Here is a 20,379-nt window from a genome sequence, read left to right as displayed (position 1 = left end):
CATGAGTATGTTGCCACCCGATCTCACGTACCACCTCAATTCCATGGAGCAAAGGATGTGTGGTAGTTATCATGGGTGTTAGAAGAATCACCTTCTTTGTGTTGAAGACGTCAAGGTCCAGTTCAACCTGCCATCGGCTTGGGGTCAACTCACAGGTTCTCCTGCCCCGACATGGCATTTTGTGAATATGGATGATGACAACAATCGGAAGGAACCATAATTACTGCTGCTGGTAACCTCTGGAAAGAGCCCCGTGCCCTTGCGTGAACCTGCAGTGCTAGTGCCTCAACAAATCCTCCCTGCACCTGTGAAAATATCAATCAGCGTGACGTCAAGCACGGTTCAAGAAGCGGTATGGTGATTCTATGGCAGTGATGGACCACGGACTCCCCTGAGAGGTACCAGAAGACGCAGCGATGTACTGTATCATGAAAGGAGGATGTATTCACGCCTTCTGTTGCTCAAGATAGCATGAACCACCAAAATACGTACCGTGAAGCGGCTTTGATGATGACATGTAGGGTGAGCGAAGTGGGATCCCAAATGCACCCTCCATGGTTGTGAGAGTAGAGGTTGCCCTTTGTTTGGCATTGTGCTACGCGCCATTGGGGAGCCTGTTGCAGTAACGCGCGTCGGAGAACCACACGCGAGACCGTCGCGGCGAGTGTTGCTTGTAGTACAGCCATCAACGCAGAGATTTGTAAATAATTGTTGTTTTGGTGCTTTTCTTTGGAGAAGTTGGCTGCTCTACTACCACTGGATATGAAAAAATCTGGACGCGCTCTAGGACGTATCAGCGACTAGCATCTACCTAGCCTCTTGCTGATGCAGACATCTCTCAGTTAGTGCAGCTCCCTACTAATTGGCCGGCGAGAAAGTCTTGGCCACCCTCGGTTGTGGTGGTTGAACCTTGGCTGAGTGGCAGGAATATCCATATGAGAACCTGAAGATGATGTCAATGAGTGTCCATGTCGTAGCAATGATGCACATGAAGTTTTGGTGAACTAAAGTTCCTGGTTCTCCGCCGCTATCCCTCCAGCTTCGCCAAGGAGGATGTACACGACAATACTTTGGTCACCTCGGTGACTCGCATTGGTTGAAGTCAACGACACCCGATGCAAGCCATTACATCCATCTGTTGGCCAGCTCCACTACACTCGTACTACCCATCGCAGGTCAGTCTTTCACTACTCGTTGCAGGCCAATGTTGTTTATGTGCTCCCATATCCAACATTAGCGAATCCATCCTGATCAAGAAACCAGCACTGACCGACTTCAGTCGAAGTTCTTCTAACGAAAACTCCGTTCGTTCTCGTTTTCAACACCAGAGACGTACTTGGTTGAGCCTCATAGTCAACTCCCGGGGTTGAACACAACCATACACGATTTTCCTAGCCTGTCATCATGCCGATGGAATCACTTCCTCACGAGATCCTGCTGCAGCTTTGCTCCTTGTTGGATCCTGCTGATGCTCGAAGGCTTCGTCTGGCTTCCAGAAAGCTGTCGCAGATCGCCGCCGAAAGAGGCTTCGTGGAGATCAACTTCTACCTGCACCAACCCCATTTTGCCAACCTTCGAGCACTTGCCCGTCATCCTACACTCCACAAGTATGTCAAGACTTTGGTTTTCATCGACGATACTATGGGGGAAGATAGCTCTGGCCTAGATCTCGGCACCTGTCAAGCGAAAACGTTGGCTCAGCACAAACACCCCAGCGTTGAACGCTTCGAGAAGAACTGGCTCTGCTACGAAACCCCCTCGAGCAAACACATTGAGGATTGCACTTCTCTTGAAATCCCCCACTCTACCGCTAATGAGGTGGAAACCAGACAGTTGAAGTACAAGAAAACAGTTTACCGGCGACAGGAGCTCGTTGAGTCCGGTGATGACTTTAGCACCATGTTCGAGGTGTTGCCGAAGTTCACCTGCCTAGACGGCTTTGAGATCCGCAGTGAGAGGCATGTTCGGGATCGATTACGGACCAAATCCCCATTCGATTCATCCTTCCATCGAGGTACGAGAGCCATGGAATATTCTGCCCACAATCTGCTCTTTGCCGTTCTCAATACTCTCGATGGTTGCGATCTCCGTATAGAGCTCGATTCTTTAGTCATTCGACCCATGAAAACATCGGCCCTCAATGAATCAACGCTGATTTCCATCGGTACCGCATTTTCCAACCTCGAGTCTATCGATCTGATCTTTGACTCGCGCGAGGAGAGATTAGCCAACGTCGTCGGTTCCGAGCCCCTGCAGCCAGTCAAGACTGGGACAAAGACTGGTGCCTTGGCTCAAATCCTTCAGGATATGCCAGAGCTGCGATCCGTATCCATCCAATTTACCGGGGACTCAACCCTGTGCTGGCAAGCTGAATTCAAAGACATTTTCAAAGACGGAAACATATGGAAGCATCTCGAGTCCGTATGGCTGGAACGCGTTACTGCTACACGATGGCACTTCCAACAGTTCTTTGCTGCGCACAAAGGCACTCTTCGCTCTATCTCCCTCGGCAACAGCAGATTGGAGGAATCATCATGGATCAAACTCCTTAAGCACATGAAAGCCGAGCTTCAACTGCGCGACTTGCGGCTCTGGGGTCGCCTCCAAGGCTCTGTGGAGGATAACGAGGATTACGAGATGTCTCTTGTGAACAATAATGAGCATTGGAACCTTGGCAGACCGGAGTCTGAGCGAGATGTTGGACCATGCCTGGCCACAGAGCTCGAGGCCTGGTACTTCAATAAGAAATCCTTCCCGACGATGATGCCCTTGAACTTGATGGAGAGACAGGGAGGGGGTTTGGAGTACGAGCTTGTACCATCTTCGCTGTTTGATGGCCCTTGTGCAGTCTTGGATTGAGCAGTCAGTGATGCCGTCAGGCCTGCCACTTCCTGCGAACTTCTCCTTTGAGTCCCTTTGGATCTCATTCCACTGTTCCAGGCATAGTACCCGCGGGCGAGTCTCGTTCATCTCTCTACCGTTCTCTTGTTTGATGTGCTTGCTGCACATCAACCATTATCTGGTTCTTCACAAGTTGTTCTTCATGGTTTGGATGGATAGACAGTCTAGGCAAATGTCTAGGATAAACTTTTCATTCACAAATACCTCTCTTCTCGCGCCGAGTGCATGGGTCGCGTGTTGACTACTTGAACACCGAGCATACTGTGCCTGATTACAGAACTGGGCGCAAACTGCGCCATCTCTTGAGACCAATTCTGTGGAATAAACTCAATTAAATCTATTAATTATCTACTTCTTCAAAATAACATCTGCTGCTTTCTCACTAATCATGTAGATAGGTGCAGCGATGTAGAAGCCGGGGATCTTGGGGAAAACAGACGCGTCCACGACTCGGAGTCCTTCGGTACCCTTCACTGTGAAGTCCGAGTTCAAAACAGCCATGGGATCGCTATCAGGCCCGATGGGGTTGGTACAACTGGCATGATGACCCCACGCTTCATTGCGCACGAAGTCAGCCAAGCCAGCGTCGGACACCCCCTTGCCAGGCCAGACCTCGGTGAATCCCCCCTTAAGAGGAATCACGTCTTTGAACATCTTGCGTGAAAGTTGCATCCCTTCAACGACGGCCTGAACGTCCTTGGCACCGGTTGCCGGGTCGTCAAAGGAGTTGAAGCTGATGACAGGAGTATCTCGCGGATCGGTCGAGGAGAGCTTCACGGTCCCGGCAGAGTTGCGCGAATGCGCTTTTAAGGTGATCCAAGACCAATGCCTTGTGTTGAGCGTCGCATTGGTACTGTAACCTGGGTAGTATCCGGGAAAGTAAGCCGGACCACCCGAGATGAAAAGATCAGGATCTCCTTCGGCTACAGTAGACTTCTTGACAATGCCGATGGAAATACCGTTGCTGGCGTATATGCCTCTGTCGCTGTTGGATTTCCCAGACCTCCAGTTCTTCAGACAGGGATCATCGGGAGTTCGTAGGAATGTGCAGTCCTTTGTGATATCAAAATCCATAGCTGAATCGCCTATGACGGACGTTTCGTAACGATCTTGCACTGTGCACTCTGGTTAGCGGCTTGATCCTGATGAATCTGATAGGCGTGTTGCTGAAATGTAATGTAGGGCACATGATGTGCAAGCTCCAGAGCCTAGACTTAGGGGGACTGGATAGCTCATTCTTTCGGCCGCGGCTTGCTCTATGGGGGATCCGTGGCCAGTATTGCTACTTACTGTTTGTTCCAACGCCCGGAAGGTCCACCACCACTGGAATCTTGAATGAGTTCAGTTCGTCAGCAGGACCAATACCGCTCAATTTTAAAAGCTTCGGAGACTCGAATGCGCCCGCCGAAAGGACGACCTCGCCGGTTACGTTGACGCTGCCGCGAACTCCCTGTTTGCTGCTATCGAAGCGTGGGTCTGCGCTATACAGGCTCTGACCCATGATGAAGTCGACACCGACAGCCTTTGGCTTAGATCCACTGGAGTCGAACCTGACTTTTGTGACGAGAGTGTTGAGTTGAATATCGAGGTGATACTTCCTCGACCCGTCGGCATTCTTGGCGTTAGCAGTATCCAGCACAAACTCCCTCGGTCCGCTTCGCACTCCTTGGTTGACCGAGATGGGGACTTGGTACAAGCCCTCCTTCGAATCCCGGCCCGAAAAGTCCGCGTTAATGTCTAAGGTCAGAACCTGCAGCAGACCTCCAATCGTGGTGAGAATCGTGCCCTCGAGACTCGTACCCAGTGCGGTAGCCGCGCTTAGAATCACGCTCAGAAGTTTGAAGTCCTGAAGGACGAATCCGAGATACGTGACCGTCGTGGTCAGCCAGCCGCTGAATCCGTGCCCGACCACCCCGTTGGGCAGATACTCGGCATTTTCGAGGCGTTGAAAGTACTTGCGCATGTTCGATGGGCTCCAAGACTTGTCGCCGGTCAAGTCCTGTATGTGGTTCCAATCCGAAGCGTGGGGATAGACCGTGATCAACGCGTTGTGTGACCCACAGCCCCCGAGGGTGCCTGCACGGGGATAGAGGATGCCGAGAGGCTCCGCTCCTGAGGGAGGCTGGAGACCGACGTACAGCTCTCCAGATGGAAGACGGTATGTTGTTTTGGAGTCTTTCGCTTGGAGCACAGGGTCGGTATGGTGGCTGACGTAGTAGTCCCAGCGCATCGGCTGGCTTTCCGTTGACTGCAGGTTCAATGCGGGAACCTGATATTCAGTGAGATTGCCTGGGTCTCCTCCGGCTTCCACAAGTAGAACCTTCTTGCCAGCGATGGCAAGGCGAGCGGCCAAAGGGCCGCCGCCCGGCCCGGAGCCTACGACGACATAGTCGTACGTCGTTTCAGCCGTACTTCCTGCAGTCTGGGAACTAAAGACGTGTAAATTAGTAATCTAATGTGCTTTTCCAGCAGGTGTTGAGCGTATTGGCATACCTGACAGCACCAGCTACCGCAAGGGTGGCCAGAATACTTGTCGCGACGCGCATCTTCACAACTGGCTAGTACCAGACTGATGGCCTGAGCCTCAAGGAAAATAGCTCAGGTGCGGCAGGCCTCTAGTCTTTTGAATTGAAGGCATGTCGCCGCAAGGGTTGCCGCCGAGGCACGTCGTGACTCGTAAAATGAGCAATGGCACCTTCCGCATGAGACGTCTTTGATGAATACGAGAGCATTTAATGCGAAAACCCAGCCCAGTCTTGGCATCGAAACCAAGACACCCTACCACTCATGACTGCTCGCCATTGTGACATTTTGACATATGCTATTGGCAATTCTCTACAATGCTACTCATCTGTGTTTGAATTCTCTTTGCAGCTGGACCGACCCGATCATCTGGTAAGCCATGTGCCACACAGCTCATGATCTAAGCGCGTCACGTGGGACGCGATATTGTGTTGCATTGGAGGTATTCCAGGCAGAGGCTATCCCTCTTTTGATCACTCTCGAGGTCATAACGGGTATAGCTGTCCGGTTAGGTAAGTAGCATCGTCCATAATTGGTGTGGTAACCCTTGACACAGTAATATATTGTTACTCTGTCACATGGAATTTGGACGCCAGCACGGAAATCGTCGTGGCTGCGGCGGTTACCCTCTCTTCAGCTGGGCCACGACAGCTGGCAATCTCCGCTAACCGAAGTCTCAAGTCTCGCGCTGTGCATGGCGGCAGTAGAGACTCTGAAGTGGCCTAGCAGAAATACGACAGATGTCTACGAAATGATCGACTGCGAAGTGAACCAATGTGCCCGAGGCCTGACGGCTTGAGTACTCGACAGGCATGCAAATCCGACGGCAACCCCCACATCAGCTCGGGGTCGAGCTTCAGAGACGAGCCTGACACGCTGGGATTCCCACTTGCTCTCCACCCAGAAACTATGTGTGACGATCATTCTATGAGCTACTATCTTGCCCGGCAGTCGATATAAGCATAAACATTTGTAACTAATGATAGCGGGACGTGATCAATGCGTACCTAGGTAGATTTCGTCCGATGATCTACCCCGTAGACCACAAAATCGCACATATGTGGAGCCCCACGTTTGCCGTCCCGCAGCGCACTGGCCGATTCTGCTGTGGGCGCTCGGGTCTTGCGGCCCCCTTCGCAGAACGCCGCAGCTGCGTTCATGATACCGTTGTGTTTTCCCTTGCACACGAATCGCGTTGCCGGAGGTTCATTTGAGGACACAGTCCTTCCAAATAATGTTCAATTGGACGCTGCGCAGCGCAAATTGCTCTGTAGCATTGAATAAGGTAGTCTTACAACATCGCTGTCGAGGAGATTAGGTTTGTTCCGTAGAGCGCGCATCACATACCCGACAACCAGGCAATGCTACGAAATATCATATGACCCGCGGCGTGCGCCTCCGAATGTCTAACCGAATATGGGACAACAGCTCCGAGGTATCCGACTATATGCTTGTATACACAAGGGTGAACACGTGGACGCTCTGACTTATGTCTTCCTGGGCCATTGCCTTGCAGCATCAAGTTTGTCTCGGACTTCAGTCCATGCACCCAGCGATGAAGGGGTTCCTATTCACGATGTCATGTCCTCGCCATTGACTTTTACTGCCCGCAGCTTTGAAGTCGTCTTTGTTGCGAGATAATCAGTCGTTGCAACACGGAAAGCCCCGTGGGTCTGAATACAGAGACGCTCATGCAGAAGTCCTCCGAGAAAGGAAGTTCAGATCTCACGACACCCCAAGAGCTCAGATCATTGCATAATCAATCACCATAATATTGCGAAATGACCAATGCTTTAGAGCTCCCGGCCGTGCACCAAATCGAATTGTCGGTGTCACGGAAATGGGCTGGTTAGCCAGGTATGCTCGGAGCTTACTTCTATGAAAGAGGTTGTGCAGCGGAGACATACCTGCTATAGTCTAATTGTCCGGGGTCCAATACGCACTGACCTTCTGCCACTCCAGACCTAGTGCACATTTGGTTAGAATGCAACGGGGATCGACTTCCAGATCTTGGTTCCATCAACCACCATCCTCTGCACTACCTGGGCCACGGAGCAACTTGCTGCGCCGTCTGAACCATACCCTTGCAAAATTATTAGATCGGACCAGAGCCATGGATTCCGGACCCTGCTCAAATTGTTGGTACGGACGAGCTTCATGGCCTTTTCCTTTGTACCATAGTATTTCCATTAGGCCCGACATTCAGTAGAGGGGGTAACTGACAGTGTGAGTCTAAAGTCACTAGCACAGGCTCAGAGCTTTCGCCGCGCGATGTGCACATTAGACTTGTTACTCTTTACCTCGCCTGCATATATCGATGGGGAAATTTCTTTGTACATAATGGGAAAATGTCGATATATTGACCCTTGCAAGCATAGCAACTTTGAAGACTTGGTGCGAACCCTTCACCCCAACACGGTCGTTCGTCTCTGCAGGGAGCTTCCCAGTTTCACCATTGCATCAAGCACTAAAGCCGTAAGCTTATGTCTAGACTGACTTCAAGTCTCCCAATGCAAGGAACTTCATCTGCCTTGGTAGCATTTGTTGCCCCCTCCGCGGCCGTTTTCATCAATCCAGAACGTGGAGACCGGCGGGTGTGTAGCATACCTTATCGAGAACCCTGGACACCTGGCGTTGTCGTTACCCTAGTGTCGCACATGCAGCCACGCAGCCCCTGACAATGCAAGCCTCCATCTGTGCGTCCGCGTTGCATCACCTCGCCCACGAGGCTCGATACTGAGGGAGCTTCTGTGTTAGCCGCGATACTCTCGCTCTTTTACGCTAGAGTTGGGCCGTTTCCGAACCCCCGGCCCAATCCAGGATGCCTTGGATTGGGAGATCTTATAGTACCCTGCACGCATGGGCCTCCACAATAGCCCAGGGTCTAGGAACAGTCGTTTATTCGCCGAAAGGTCGCAAACTCCAACGGCATGGGCGGGGACTAGATTATGAACTGGTAACCAGCAATATAAGCATAAGTATCCCATTCCCGGGCATGGCCGTGCTTCCCGAAAATCGGGACGAGCGTTCCTTTGAGGTTCCCACACAAGTCCAATATCTCCGGCTATAATGCTCAAAATGTTGCAGGCAAGATTATGGGCTGGGCTTGTGGCTCTGCTGGCTGCGGAGTGTGTTGTTGCCCAGGAGGCTTCATCGAACGCCTCAGCTGGCGCTCCATCGACCATGACACCGGCTGTAGTCATTATGGGGTTCCCGGAGTGCGCAGTGAGTGGATGCAGATACCAGAATGTATGTGTCACATATCCTGACTGACTTGGCGGCTTACAGAGGTCTTGCGCGCTATCGACCATCGAGTCCGCCCGATGTTCCATGGACAATTTGGGTCCAATGCTGGATTGCTTTTGCACGAATACCAATACACAGGCCCAGCTCTCTGAGTGCGTACAAATGAGCTGTATGCCGTACGACGCAGGAGGTAAGTATCCATATAGCTTCAACTTCACGGGAGGCTCTGACTGACATATCATGTAGTGGCGATGTACGTACAGAACTCGATGTGCACTGCATACCCAAAAGAGTCGCTTGCATACGTGGTTAGAACAGCTTGCATCGTCACTTTTGTCCTCGCCATACCAATAGTCATTGCTCGCTGCACTGCAAGGTGGAGGCTTACGGGAAGACTCTGGCCAGATGATTATATGTCGATCGTGGCAACAGTAGGTCGCGGTCTGGCCGCATCTATACTTCACATACTAATCCACCGCAGGTTTTCCTCATCACACTTGCCGCAATACAACTAGAGTGCGCCCAAATTGGCTTCGGTACACACATATGGAACTTTAACTGGAATAATTTCACCAAGCTTTCGGTGGTGAGTGTGGTTTCCAGCTTCTACCTGACAGCGAGCGGTGCTGACCGGACACGCAGTTGAACTATACTGGGAAGATCGCCTACATCTGGGTTCAGATCACTGCGAAACTCGCTGTTCTTCTCCTTTACAAACGCGTCTTCAACATCGCCGGCTCGAAATGGTTCAGGTGGGCTGTTAGAGGATGCATAGCCTACAAGATGGTCCATGGAGCCATCTACACGTTCATCGTCCTCTTCCAATGTTCCCCCGTAGCGGCGTCCTGGGATAACTCAATACCAAATCCCAAATGTCTCGATCAGCAGGTTATCATAGTTTCTGGAGGAGTCATGTCGATCGTCGAGGACTTCGTACTAATCGTCCTGCCGATATCTGAGTTGCGGAAGCTGCAGGTCAGTGGAAGCAAGCGATGGGGAGTCGCTGCCTTGTTTGCTTTCGCTTCATTGTAAGCCGCAGCCTTCACACCCATGAGAAGACCGATACGCTAATACATTGTACTGCTCAAAGTGGCACCATTGCCAGTATAGTACGCATGAAGTACGTGGTCACAGTCCATGAACAATTCGACACTACCTGTAAGTACACTTTCTGTTGGGATATAGTCATTTATCTTTCCACATGTGCTGATAGGACTTCAAGTCGATGTGGATGTGGTTGTTTGGAGTCTGATCGAGAACTTCATGGCCGTCGTCTGTGGCAGCCTACCCGCTCTACGACCGTATGTAGATCGTTGGATCCCGAAAGTCACAGTCACATGGCCAGGTTCCAAGAGAAGTCGAGGGAGCTCCAAGCAAACTGGGAACTCAACGGGGAACTCCAACACACTTTACAGCTCAAATACATTAGACGACTACAAGAAAGGCTCCTTTGTTCTTTCATCCTTGTCTCCCACCAGCCCGACCGGACAATGGAAAGAGCTGCCCGTCGAGCCACGCATGCCACCACGTACCGAAGCCGATACGAAAGACCTCGAAGCCGGGTTCGCGCCCTCGGAAGCGCCGCTGGGAAGAGAGTCCTCTAGTGAAAGTGAGAACGACCTGATAATCCAAGGCCATCGAGTGTCCGTGACTTACAACGTAAAGGTCTCTTCGAGCAGCCGCGGCGGATTGAACGGTGGTCGGGGAGTGGAACGATCCGTTTCAGTCAACGGTACTCGAGTGCCCACGTCAGCAGAGGACCTACACCAGCCCCTTCGGGGCACAAGATCTGAAATGTCATTACCGATTGCTGGCTCACGACCAGGCACTTCGGGCTCTCAAACACATGACTTCCTCAGGCCCGCGTCCCAGAATCGCCAGATAGCTCGGGTTAGCTCATTGGACAAGATGGGCGACTGAATCGTACAGTAAAAGGTTTCAATTAGTTCGATCGTGTGGAGTTATGGGAGTCATTAGGCCTGAGCGATGATACCCGTGCAGATTTAATGGAAAATACGAGGATGGTCACTGCATGTGACAACAGTATATAATGTACATTTAGCCTGATATGATTCCGCAAATGCCTTTTGTGACCTGGTTATTTTCTTCATCAGGGATTCTACGGCAAACGGCTTGATGTGCCACAGGAATAATGCAAACGGTTCAAGAAGTAGCTGGATAGTCATAATCATACGCATTGCCATCAGATGTCCAATCCCTAATCACAGCTTAATCCATTTCGACATCGGACTTTCCGTTTCGCTCATTCCACTTCCGGTCGAAAACATTCAGTGATCGTTGGGCTACAGCCATTGGTTAGTGAATTGCCATTTCCAGGTATCAAGGCGCACATACCCGTCGGCACCACGTCTAAGGCTTTGATTGAGCGATTTGGTGGCTGGCTGAGCATAAATATTGCAGCCTCTGCAACGTCGCTTGAAATTAATGGTCTCGAATGGGGTCAGCAGAATTTCCGCGTCTCAAAGTGGTTCGGCTTACTGAAATCCTTCCATGAAACCCTCGTACATGGACTTATCGTAGCTGACACGCTGCGAATGGAAGTTGGTAGCAACCACGCCCGGTCGTAACGCCAAGACTTTGATGTTGGTCTCATTTAACTCGTTGCGAAGAGCATTCGTGAAACCTTCCTGCAGTGCCTTATTCGCATGATACACTGTCTCGCCAGGGAAGGGCGGCGCTTCAAGTGCGGTGGTTGATGTAATGTTGAGGATGATGCCTTCGCCTCTTGACATCATCGAACGGTTCAGCACCGAGTGCGTGACGAACATGTAGCCATTGACATTGGTGTTGTTCATAGTCGTAATGTCGGATATACTCAGCTCGGGGAACCGTGATGGGGCACCTAGCGCCAGCCCAGCCTAGACACCCATTGTTATTACCATCGTCAAAAGTTGGTAGGGGAAGCTTCGTACATTGTTGATGAGGATGTCTATCGACCCTTAATCCTTGATCACTTCTACTACGCGTTTGTCGACTGCTTCGTAATCGCCAACATCTGCTGCGTAGACTGAGGCTTCGCAAGACGGATGCTGATCATTGATGCGCCGTAGGAGGCTCTGAAGTTTGTCCTGGTCACCACCAGTTAGAGAATTTGGCTGTTTAACGGCGTATCTCGCAGCTACATACCTCACTTCGGGAGACGAGAGCTAACTTCGCCCCTTGTTCTGCCAGTGCACCAGCAATGGCTTCACCAATTCCCATAGATGCTCCGGTCTGAGAAGCATCAGCATAGATCACAGACTTCGTTGCTAGTAGAACTTACAAGAAGCACGACTTTACCATTTAGGGCCATCGCGCAGTAATAGTCCGATTTTTTTTTTTTTTTTTTTTTTTTTTTTTTGCGCAAATTCGAAATTGAAAGCCTTCGCCGGAGCTGACTAGCAGAGTAGAAGTCGTGGGATGATTGATTTGTTTTGTTTTCCATGATTTCTAAATCTATCACCGCTACTGTGTGCTATGTCCTGCTGAATAATGCACTTTCAATGACGTAGCTCTGCGCTAATCTGCCGCGGTCTCCACCGAGTAGATAGCAGGAGGTGTGCTGGAATGGGCCAGCTCTGCTTTGCTTCATCTACCTTTCCATAATAGTAGACTATCGTCTGTTGACCTCAATTGTATATTCACATGAAAAGATAACCGTGCGGAAATTGATGCGCCGTAACAGGCTCTGAAGTTTGTATTTATGGGTTCACTTCCTTCGGCTTGTTCTGATACCAACACATTCAGATCCGTAATAAACGACTATTATGAACACAGCTATCGATATCACCGCGATAGCGGTTATAGCTATGATACCGAGGGGCTCCATTTTAGGTAATGTGTTTTAGAGATGTTGGTCTAAGTGTTGTAGGTTATGATCCAACTCCAGCTGCATTTGATAATCGGTCATGTCATAAATAATACGTATGACTTTGTACTCTGAAATTAGCAAACCCCATTGATTGCATTGAACAAAGACGTTTACGCCACTAAATAATGCTCTCTCACCATTAAGGTAGTTAATAACAAAGTGATTTGGCTTTGAGGGAGCAAAACAAAGAAGCGCTGATCCCGGAGGGTGAATGAGTAGGATGCTTCTGGTAAAGAGTTCCTATCGATACTCTCCACCACAATCGCCCATTGCATCGAACATCTCGAGCCTCCTGCTCCTTCTCAGAACGGCATCTATCGAGGTCTGATCATTTTCATCTAGTCTCCAACCCAGACTGGCTAGATTCTCCTTCGTATGCTCACTAATTCCCATACGGACCCCTACAATGACAGCACCAACGTATGGAAAGTCCAAAACCCATCTGGTAGCCACGTTGGAGATGCTTGCTTTGTGCTTCATTCCTATATTCTGAAGCACGGTAAGTAACTCCTGAAACAGTGCCCAGGTACCCCAGGATCGGATCATGCCGTGATACTATGTAGTGTCAATACAGAGGGGTACCAGCCGACAGTCGAAACCAACCTTTCGCTGACTAGGCGTTATAGACTCATTGTACAGATCAGGCTCGGGTTTTCCTAGCCATTTGTCCGCGAGAAAGCCACCACACTATGGTAGTGACGGACGTCAGCAATTACTAAGCTTTGTTTCGTTTCCACTACTACCTACCAATGTACCGTATGTCAAGAGTTTCACATTGTGTCTGTCGCAGACTTCACCCATGCGGATCATAGGTCGGCTGTCGATTAGAGAAAACTATCCAACATTCAATTACTCCATGGGGCCAAAATCAAAGATTGAGGAGACAAACTTGAACTTGATTCGAACACACTCTGATTCCGTTGCTCAATGCAGCCTCGAGATGCTCTGTATCGAAGTTGCAGAGACCTAACGCAGAGACGCGTTCGTCTTCCGCGAGGTAACGCAATGCATCCAGGTACTGTGGATCTGCATACTGAGACCTAGTGAGAAAACAGTTACAACACTGGCATGGGGGCCAATACGTACGAACTGCCAATGGAATTGGAGCAAATCCACCTTGTCACTTCCTAGCCTCTGGCATCTCTCTGTTACGTTTGCTCGAACTGCGTCCTTAGTAACAGTCATTGGATGGAAAACACAGTATTTTGTGGCCGCAAAAATAGAGTTTCCATGAGGAAACGCCGAGCGGAAGCGGCCCTTGAGCTACGATTAGCAGATGTCCAGGATGTGTTGTTGGGTTTCACTAACGAAGATAATCTCTGCGTCACCATAGTGATCTGCCATATCAAATGCGGAGAACCCGCTCTCGACATGTTTGGCGAATTGAGCGAAGATCTTGGGTGCTGATGCTGATCCCCAGGCGGGACTGGAAAGTTGCCAGAGCCCAGAAAATATCCTCGGGAGTCTCTTTCCCCCCATTTCAAAAGTATCTGAGGTTTGAACAGGTTGCTTGACGTACATTGCGGCAAGTGTGCTGTGCAGCTCTGTGTCTTCGAGTTGCGATAGTCCCAACAGGCTTGAGGTAGCGCTTAGCGCGCGGCCATAGGGGCAGTCGAGGCCTCGCTCGACCGCCTGCTTGCAGCAATCCATCAGACTTTGATGAAGTTCTTCCACAAGCACTTTCTCATGAACAGAAAGTTCCCTCATTCCTGATGAGACGAACAAGGTCTTCTGGATTGCCGTGACTGACTGTACTATATCCCCATCAACCGACGCCAAAAAGTCGCTTACATCGGAATCAAGGCCGGCGTCTTTTGAAGTTAATAACACAAGAGCGTGGTTTACCAGATCCCTAGCGACTGGCAGGGCCCTATAGCAAAGCCCGCAGCCAAGCATGCATCGAATGATCTGTTGAATCCTCTTTAGCCCGATCAAGCTCGGGTCTGGTTGTCGAGCTTCCAGTGTTGGTAACGCAGTTTCTTCGATGTACTTCTGCGTCTCTGCCTCGAACGAATGTGTGACTTCCGGGTGCGCGGCCAACAGGGATCGCATGACGACGCGAAGACCTTCCGCAGGAAGATTGTTAATGATCGTGTCGGTCATCATGTTAACATGGGCACTTTTCGCCTTAGAGTTTCCGGAGGCTGCCATCTTGGAAGACTGAGCCGAAACACAATGGGATATGAGATGCTCGCTATGGTTATTCTCGCAATCTACGTTACCAACGAAGACGTGTAAGGCTGGCCTTCGTTCCCGAGTATGTCGTAGGCTGGAAATAGGTTAGCTCTGCGGTTGCGGCCACAGCACCGTAGGCATTCGGTTGCCGACGGTTTAGAACGCCAGTGCGCTAAGGTGGATTCAGTTTCGGCTCGATTATCTCCGCCCTCGGCCCATTGGAAAAGTCGCCGGTACCAGCACACCGAGCTGCCATCGATAAGAGGCAAACCGACCCGATTCCATTCAAAACTGTCGTCACGGCTCGATGTCGGATAGCAAAGATTGGTTCCTTGGTGCCTTGGTTAGCCTCCCACAGCTTAGGTCGGAAGTACAGAGAATAATAGGAGCAAGGCCCACAGGACTTGGAATAGGCCCGATCCGTAGCACGGAATCATCACATACCATGCAAATATCGCACTTGAACCGTACTTACTCATCATATATTTGCTTTGCTCCGGATTATGTCCACGTTGTGTCTACGTCTAGCGTGACGTTTTAATCAAGATTTGCCAGGCCTGGGAAATAAGTTTTCAAACGTTAGTAATTGTAGTACAGCCTCTCCTTACAATAACCGAGTGCATGACCGAACAAATAGAATTCAAGGGCGATGACGATATTAGATCGGCTGCTCATACATTTTTAAACAACCTTCGCCCCCTGAATCAATATGATCTCTGCAGGTAAGACTTTTTGAACAAGTTTTATCAAACGATACTCGCAGGGCAGAAATGCCGAAATCCGCCGTGGTGTCCCTTAAATCACAAGCTAGACGTCTCCTCAACAGTTAATGATGCAGCTCAGACCGGAGGAAGGAACAGAGACAACCCCATAATTGGTAATTGAAACTCAGCAGGTCTACTTTCACATTCGCAGCGGACGAAGTTTGGTGCTTTATGTTTTGCACAGCCAGATTTAGTGTTCAGGAGGGTCTTTTTTCGCTTAGGGGAAGAAGACAGGCGGCAGCTCGATTTCGTCCCCCATTCGCGAGACAATGAATGTTCTACTATTAATGCTGAAGAGGAACCACCGTCGTGTCGGCATGGTTGAACTGTCGAATGCCTTCCCTGATGATTTTCAGTTGAGAGGGGCAATTGGGATCAGGACAGGCGATCAAAGCGTCTGTAGACATCCAGTCATTCCGGGAAGTGACTCGTTGCTTTGCTGGAAGTAGTGGTAGCACCGAAGCTAGATGAATAAGCTTCAGTGATTCTTCCTGGCGGTAATCATGCACAAACGTTCCTTACCCAGGCTATAGATGCTGATCCCTTGGTTTGGCGGGAGATAAAGCATTTCACCCTGGAGCGTAAAATAGTCCCCTTCCTTTGCCCCGCACATGATCCTCTTGCCAGGTGGGCATACAACTTCTACGCGAATGTCGAAAAGTTCGAATACGTCGCTCATGTCGAAGTGATTAAGCAAGTAAACACTGGTCACGGATATAGTTCTTCAAGTATTCCGATGAAAAAAATATTTTAGAGACTGCTCGTAGCCGGCTCCGTCGTTTCTGAGGTCCGAAGAGTCAATAGTTCACTGACCGGCACACAAGAAGCTAGGGCCTGGCCCACTCTCGACTCCGCCCTAAAGATACCATTGCCAGCCGGCCTATCCCATTTGTTGCTGTACGAACCCTGCCGATAATGCAGCTACGGTTGGTAGTATGACTGAGCACCATGACCAGGGCATCGGCGTTTGATCCGAAAGCCGTTGCGACCGTGGTGAATAAAGGCGAACCCCATTTAAATTACGTTCAATTCAGCTAAGGTCGCGGTCCATCTTAGGGATTTACATGAGTCTGGCATGCAGGTCAAAGACACGGTATGGAAAAACAAGACACAGTCGCTGCGAGCTCTAATACAGCCACCGTAATGGAGGGCTGTGTGGAAGATGGAAGCGCCAGGGTTGCTGGATCAGAAGAGATCAAGCGTGACCTACAATCTCGGCATATCAATATGATTGCAATTGCAGGCATGATTGTACGTTACAAATGGATATTTCGAGGTCGACATACTCACTCACACAACAGGGCACAGGCCTGTTCCTGAGTTCTGGCGCAGCTATTGCCACTGCAGGGCCAGCAGGCGCATTGCTCGCTTACATCGTCATGGGCTTCGTCACCGCCGGTGTCTCTTACACGACAGGCGAGATCACGGCTTTTATGCCTGCAACCGGTGGCTTCATTCGTCACGCGACCAAGTTCGTCGAGCCGGCTCTCGGTGCTGCGACCGGGTGGAACTTTTGTAAGCAGGACTGCGCGCCCATTGAGCAGCTGGAGTGACTGACCCGTACCTTCGAAGGGTATACAATGTCCATATCCGTACCAGCAGAGATCAGCGCGGCTGCCACTGTCATACAGTTTTGGAATACACGGGTGAAGCCTGCGGTGTGGATTACTATCTTCTTGGTTTCCATCGTGATCTTAAATTTCTGCGGTGTGAAATTATACGGAGAGGTACGTAGTCTATATTATATGTTGGCAGTATTTGGTCACATCTCACAAAACTTTACAGTCAGAGGTAATATTTGCATCCCTGAAGATTATGCTTATCATCGGCCTCATCATTGGCGGTCTCGTGATTGACCTCGGAGGAGGGCCAAATCACGAACGCCTCGGCTTCCGTTATTGGTACAGCCCAGGCGCATTCAACTCATATATCGTATCGAGCTCTCCTGGAGCATTTCTGGCATTCTGGAAAGTCCTCCTATCTGCTGCATTTAGCTATGGAAATATTCAAGTTGTAGCAATTTCAGGTTCTGAGACACACAACCCTCGCCAAATTATCCCTGCTGCAACAAGAAAGACCTTTTTAAGAGTCTTTTTCTTCTATGTTCTCAGTATTCTTATAGTTGGGATGATTGTGTGAGTTCTACCCTTCAGGAATGGTTTCTATGCAACGACATCTGACTTACCTGCGCAGGCCTTTCGATGATGCTAGCCTCAACATCTCAACAGGCACTGCGCAGCAGTCACCGTTCGTTATAGCTTTCGTTAGATCGGGTGTCTCAGTCGTACCATCTATCATCAATGCTGTGGTGTGTACTTCAGCTATATCAAGTGGCTCAGCTTGTATCTTCATCGCTTCCCGGACGCTCTACGGGCTGAGCCGTGATGGTCATGCGCCAGCTGTTTTTCAACGCTGCAACAGATTCGGTACACCACATTACGCTGTTGGATTGACATGTGCATTACTACCACTCGTATACTTGAATGTGGGAAATAACACGTCCGTCGTATTTGGCTGGTTTGTCAATATCACAACAGTGGCAGGCTTGATTGGGTGGATCGTCATTGAAACCACTTATATACGGTTCCATTCGGGTCTCAAGGCTCAAGGATACACTCGAGATGGTAAGGTATCTATAAAGTCATGCATCCGCTCGCAAGCCGCTAAAAGGTGGCTTAGAACTTCCGTACAGAAGCCCCGGGCAGCCGTATGTCTCATGGGCTACACTTGTAATGGTATCTCTGATCGTCTTATTCTCTGGTAGGGTTTTCAAGTTTGACAACCTTTATTTATCACTAATCTCGCCCTAGGGTTTGATATCTTTGTTAAAGGAAATTTTACTGCGTCGGGATTCATCACTTACTATGTGAACATCTTCATCTTTGGAGGTTTGTGATCACATACCATAGAGACATGGTTCCCAATAGCTGACTGTGATTGCTTAGCCTTATATTTCTTCTTCAAAATTTGCCTCCAATCCAAGGTCATACCAATCGTGGAGATTGATTTTGCGACTGAGTTCGAATCGATTAAAGCTGCTTCGGGAGAGATCAACTTGCATGAAACTGAAGAACAAAAGACTATACCATGGTACCATAAGATGATCCGTTGGATATAGAGGGTGTGTTATCTATGGCACTGCTATGGATTACTTCACAGCAAAAAATGATAGTACAGGCTCATTTGCGATTTTAAGGCTACAGTGGAGTGTATCATATATGTTATGGATAATAAGATGACACGGACCTCGGTCTCATCTCAAATTGTCTTAAAGGGCTTTGTTTATCGATAACTCATACTGATTCTTACGTGTATCGTGATCTGGAGGCCCCATATATCATCTACAAGATTATTTGTTCTTATAAGAAACTAATTCACTAAAAGAAAAATTCAAGCTGGCTCTTCCATTTCATCGACTGAACCAGGCATGCCAGTCTCAGCCGTCAAGTTATATCAATTCCACCAGACTCGCAACGAATACCATGATTATGGTCAAGTGGGTTGAAACCTCTCTCTGCAGAACTTTGCCGCTCGCCAAGACCGGAGGAGAAGCATCTGATGATCCGTCATCGCCTTTGGGGCGAGTGGTAGAAGTTGTTGCAAAGGTTTTGCCAGTCGTAAGTATGGCCACGCCGGTTTCGTTAACGGGGATAGTGATCAAAGTTGTATATACTGTGGTTCGCAACGCAGTACAATATTCCGTCTCCATGATACTGTTGTTTATTGTATCCAAAGTAGGTACTGGGTTCCCAGTTCCTGACTGGCGATGACCCGAAATACTGCTTGGCGCAGCCGGCGCGAACGGTATTCCGCCACTGGGAAACGTCATCGTCGCAGTTAGTGGGAATACGCCACATATAGTGCACGTTGCTGTAGACACCGTGAAGCCGTAGGGGACGTCTGTAGCTGTTGCAAAAAGGGGCAGAGAAGATATGCCGATATAGGTCTCAGTTACTGTGTATGGAAGCAGCGACAACCCCGTAGAATAAAAGACCGACAAGGTTGTGGTGAATATGCTGACTTTCGTACATGTGGAGCAACCGCATGTTTGGCATGGTGGCATACTGTATGTAACCGTACCTTGTGGCAGTGCCAGTAGCGCAGTTGTCCTCGACTCTCTAACAGAGCTGGAAGGCTCCGAGCAATCTGTAATTGTGGAGACTTCGTACGAGAGTAATTGAGCGCATGTCACTGATACAAATAGGCTGCCGAGTATGAAAAATGGCGTAGGACGCTGGGAAGCTTGACTGAACATATTGGAATTTTTATCTAACTAACCTAACTGCACAATTCTCAATGTTAGTTCTGGGCAACTCTTTTACCAACTTTGACACCTTGTCACTAAAAGCCAAGCGCTTCGTCTCCATCAAGTCTTATCTGCACGTCACAATGTCTCATGTTCATCCAAACTTAGACGCAACCAGTTTTCATATTCCGGAATTTGTAAAATCAAACAAGGGGCACCCGCGGTCTCGAGACAACCAGTCTATCTAGAGGCACGCGGTGTCTTTCCGGATAAGAGCAAAAGTCTTATCGCTATCCGATACAACTTGTCACTGAGAAACTGTCTCAGAAAGATTGCGAAGGCAAATTCCAGACAAGTCATGACGATTTAACGAAAAAGTGGACCGATGACAATGCGCCGCACAAGACGATACCTCTGAGTGTGTAGCTCAATTCATCGAACGACAGGCCTTTCGCAGCCAGAACGCATGCGGTCGTGGAGAGATTTACACAAAGGCCAAAGAAGCTTCAGGTTGAAGATGTGCCCAGTTCAGATCCTTTGTTATGCAATCTTTGCCCCTTAGCTGTTAGCTAGTAGAATATTCACATTGTAAGGACCCAAAGCCCTATGCCAATGGGTAGTTCACTAAAATGAGAACCAAAATGAATTCAATA

The 20,379-nt window shown here is 49.5% G+C and overlaps 6 protein-coding genes across 6 annotated transcripts; 3 read left to right on the top strand and 3 right to left on the bottom strand.

The window, feature by feature from the left end:
* Nucleotides 1-1,404: 1,404 nt before the first annotated feature.
* On the top strand, nt 1,405-2,859 carry JN550_002473 (uncharacterized protein; the record flags this gene model as incomplete). Its single annotated transcript, XM_049313772.1, has 1 exon — nt 1,405-2,859. The coding sequence occupies one exon, from the start codon at nt 1,405-1,407 to the stop codon at nt 2,857-2,859; it is 1,455 nt and encodes a 484-aa protein (XP_049175764.1).
* A 390-nt stretch (nt 2,860-3,249) lies between these two features.
* Nucleotides 3,250-5,447, bottom strand: JN550_002472 (uncharacterized protein; the record flags this gene model as incomplete). The annotated part of the gene is made up of 3 exons (XM_049313771.1): nt 3,250-4,016; nt 4,192-5,330; nt 5,395-5,447. 3 exons carry the CDS (start codon nt 5,445-5,447, stop codon nt 3,250-3,252), a joined length of 1,959 nt encoding a protein of 652 aa, XP_049175763.1.
* A 3,055-nt stretch (nt 5,448-8,502) lies between these two features.
* JN550_002471 (uncharacterized protein) lies at nt 8,503-10,590 on the top strand (the record flags this gene model as incomplete). The annotated part of the gene is made up of 7 exons (XM_049313770.1): nt 8,503-8,649; nt 8,713-8,860; nt 8,917-9,101; nt 9,152-9,256; nt 9,313-9,698; nt 9,761-9,828; nt 9,893-10,590. The coding sequence occupies 7 exons, from the start codon at nt 8,503-8,505 to the stop codon at nt 10,588-10,590; spliced, it is 1,737 nt and encodes a 578-aa protein (XP_049175762.1).
* A 309-nt stretch (nt 10,591-10,899) lies between these two features.
* On the bottom strand, nt 10,900-11,983 carry JN550_002470 (uncharacterized protein; the record flags this gene model as incomplete). The annotated part of the gene is made up of 6 exons (XM_049313769.1): nt 10,900-10,973; nt 11,026-11,105; nt 11,170-11,549; nt 11,646-11,759; nt 11,818-11,904; nt 11,954-11,983. 6 exons carry the CDS (start codon nt 11,981-11,983, stop codon nt 10,900-10,902), a joined length of 765 nt encoding a protein of 254 aa, XP_049175761.1.
* A 798-nt stretch (nt 11,984-12,781) lies between these two features.
* JN550_002469 (uncharacterized protein) lies at nt 12,782-14,647 on the bottom strand (the record flags this gene model as incomplete). The annotated part of the gene is made up of 6 exons (XM_049313768.1): nt 12,782-13,096; nt 13,145-13,228; nt 13,289-13,375; nt 13,452-13,574; nt 13,628-13,798; nt 13,850-14,647. 6 exons carry the CDS (start codon nt 14,645-14,647, stop codon nt 12,782-12,784), a joined length of 1,578 nt encoding a protein of 525 aa, XP_049175760.1.
* A 1,976-nt stretch (nt 14,648-16,623) lies between these two features.
* Nucleotides 16,624-18,598, top strand: JN550_002468 (uncharacterized protein; the record flags this gene model as incomplete). The annotated part of the gene is made up of 8 exons (XM_049313766.1): nt 16,624-16,731; nt 16,782-16,995; nt 17,053-17,207; nt 17,266-17,615; nt 17,674-18,104; nt 18,160-18,240; nt 18,291-18,368; nt 18,426-18,598. 8 exons carry the CDS (start codon nt 16,624-16,626, stop codon nt 18,596-18,598), a joined length of 1,590 nt encoding a protein of 529 aa, XP_049175759.1.
* Nucleotides 18,599-20,379: the final 1,781 nt, after the last annotated feature.

Source organism: Neoarthrinium moseri (assembly GCF_022829205.1).
Source record: "Neoarthrinium moseri strain CBS 164.80 chromosome Unknown scaffold5_Wmoseri_CBS_16480, whole genome shotgun sequence".
Taxonomy (NCBI): Eukaryota; Fungi; Ascomycota; class Sordariomycetes; order Amphisphaeriales; family Apiosporaceae; genus Neoarthrinium; species Neoarthrinium moseri.
Note: the sequence above shows the minus strand (reverse complement) of the source record. Positions and strands in the feature narration are given on the sequence as shown.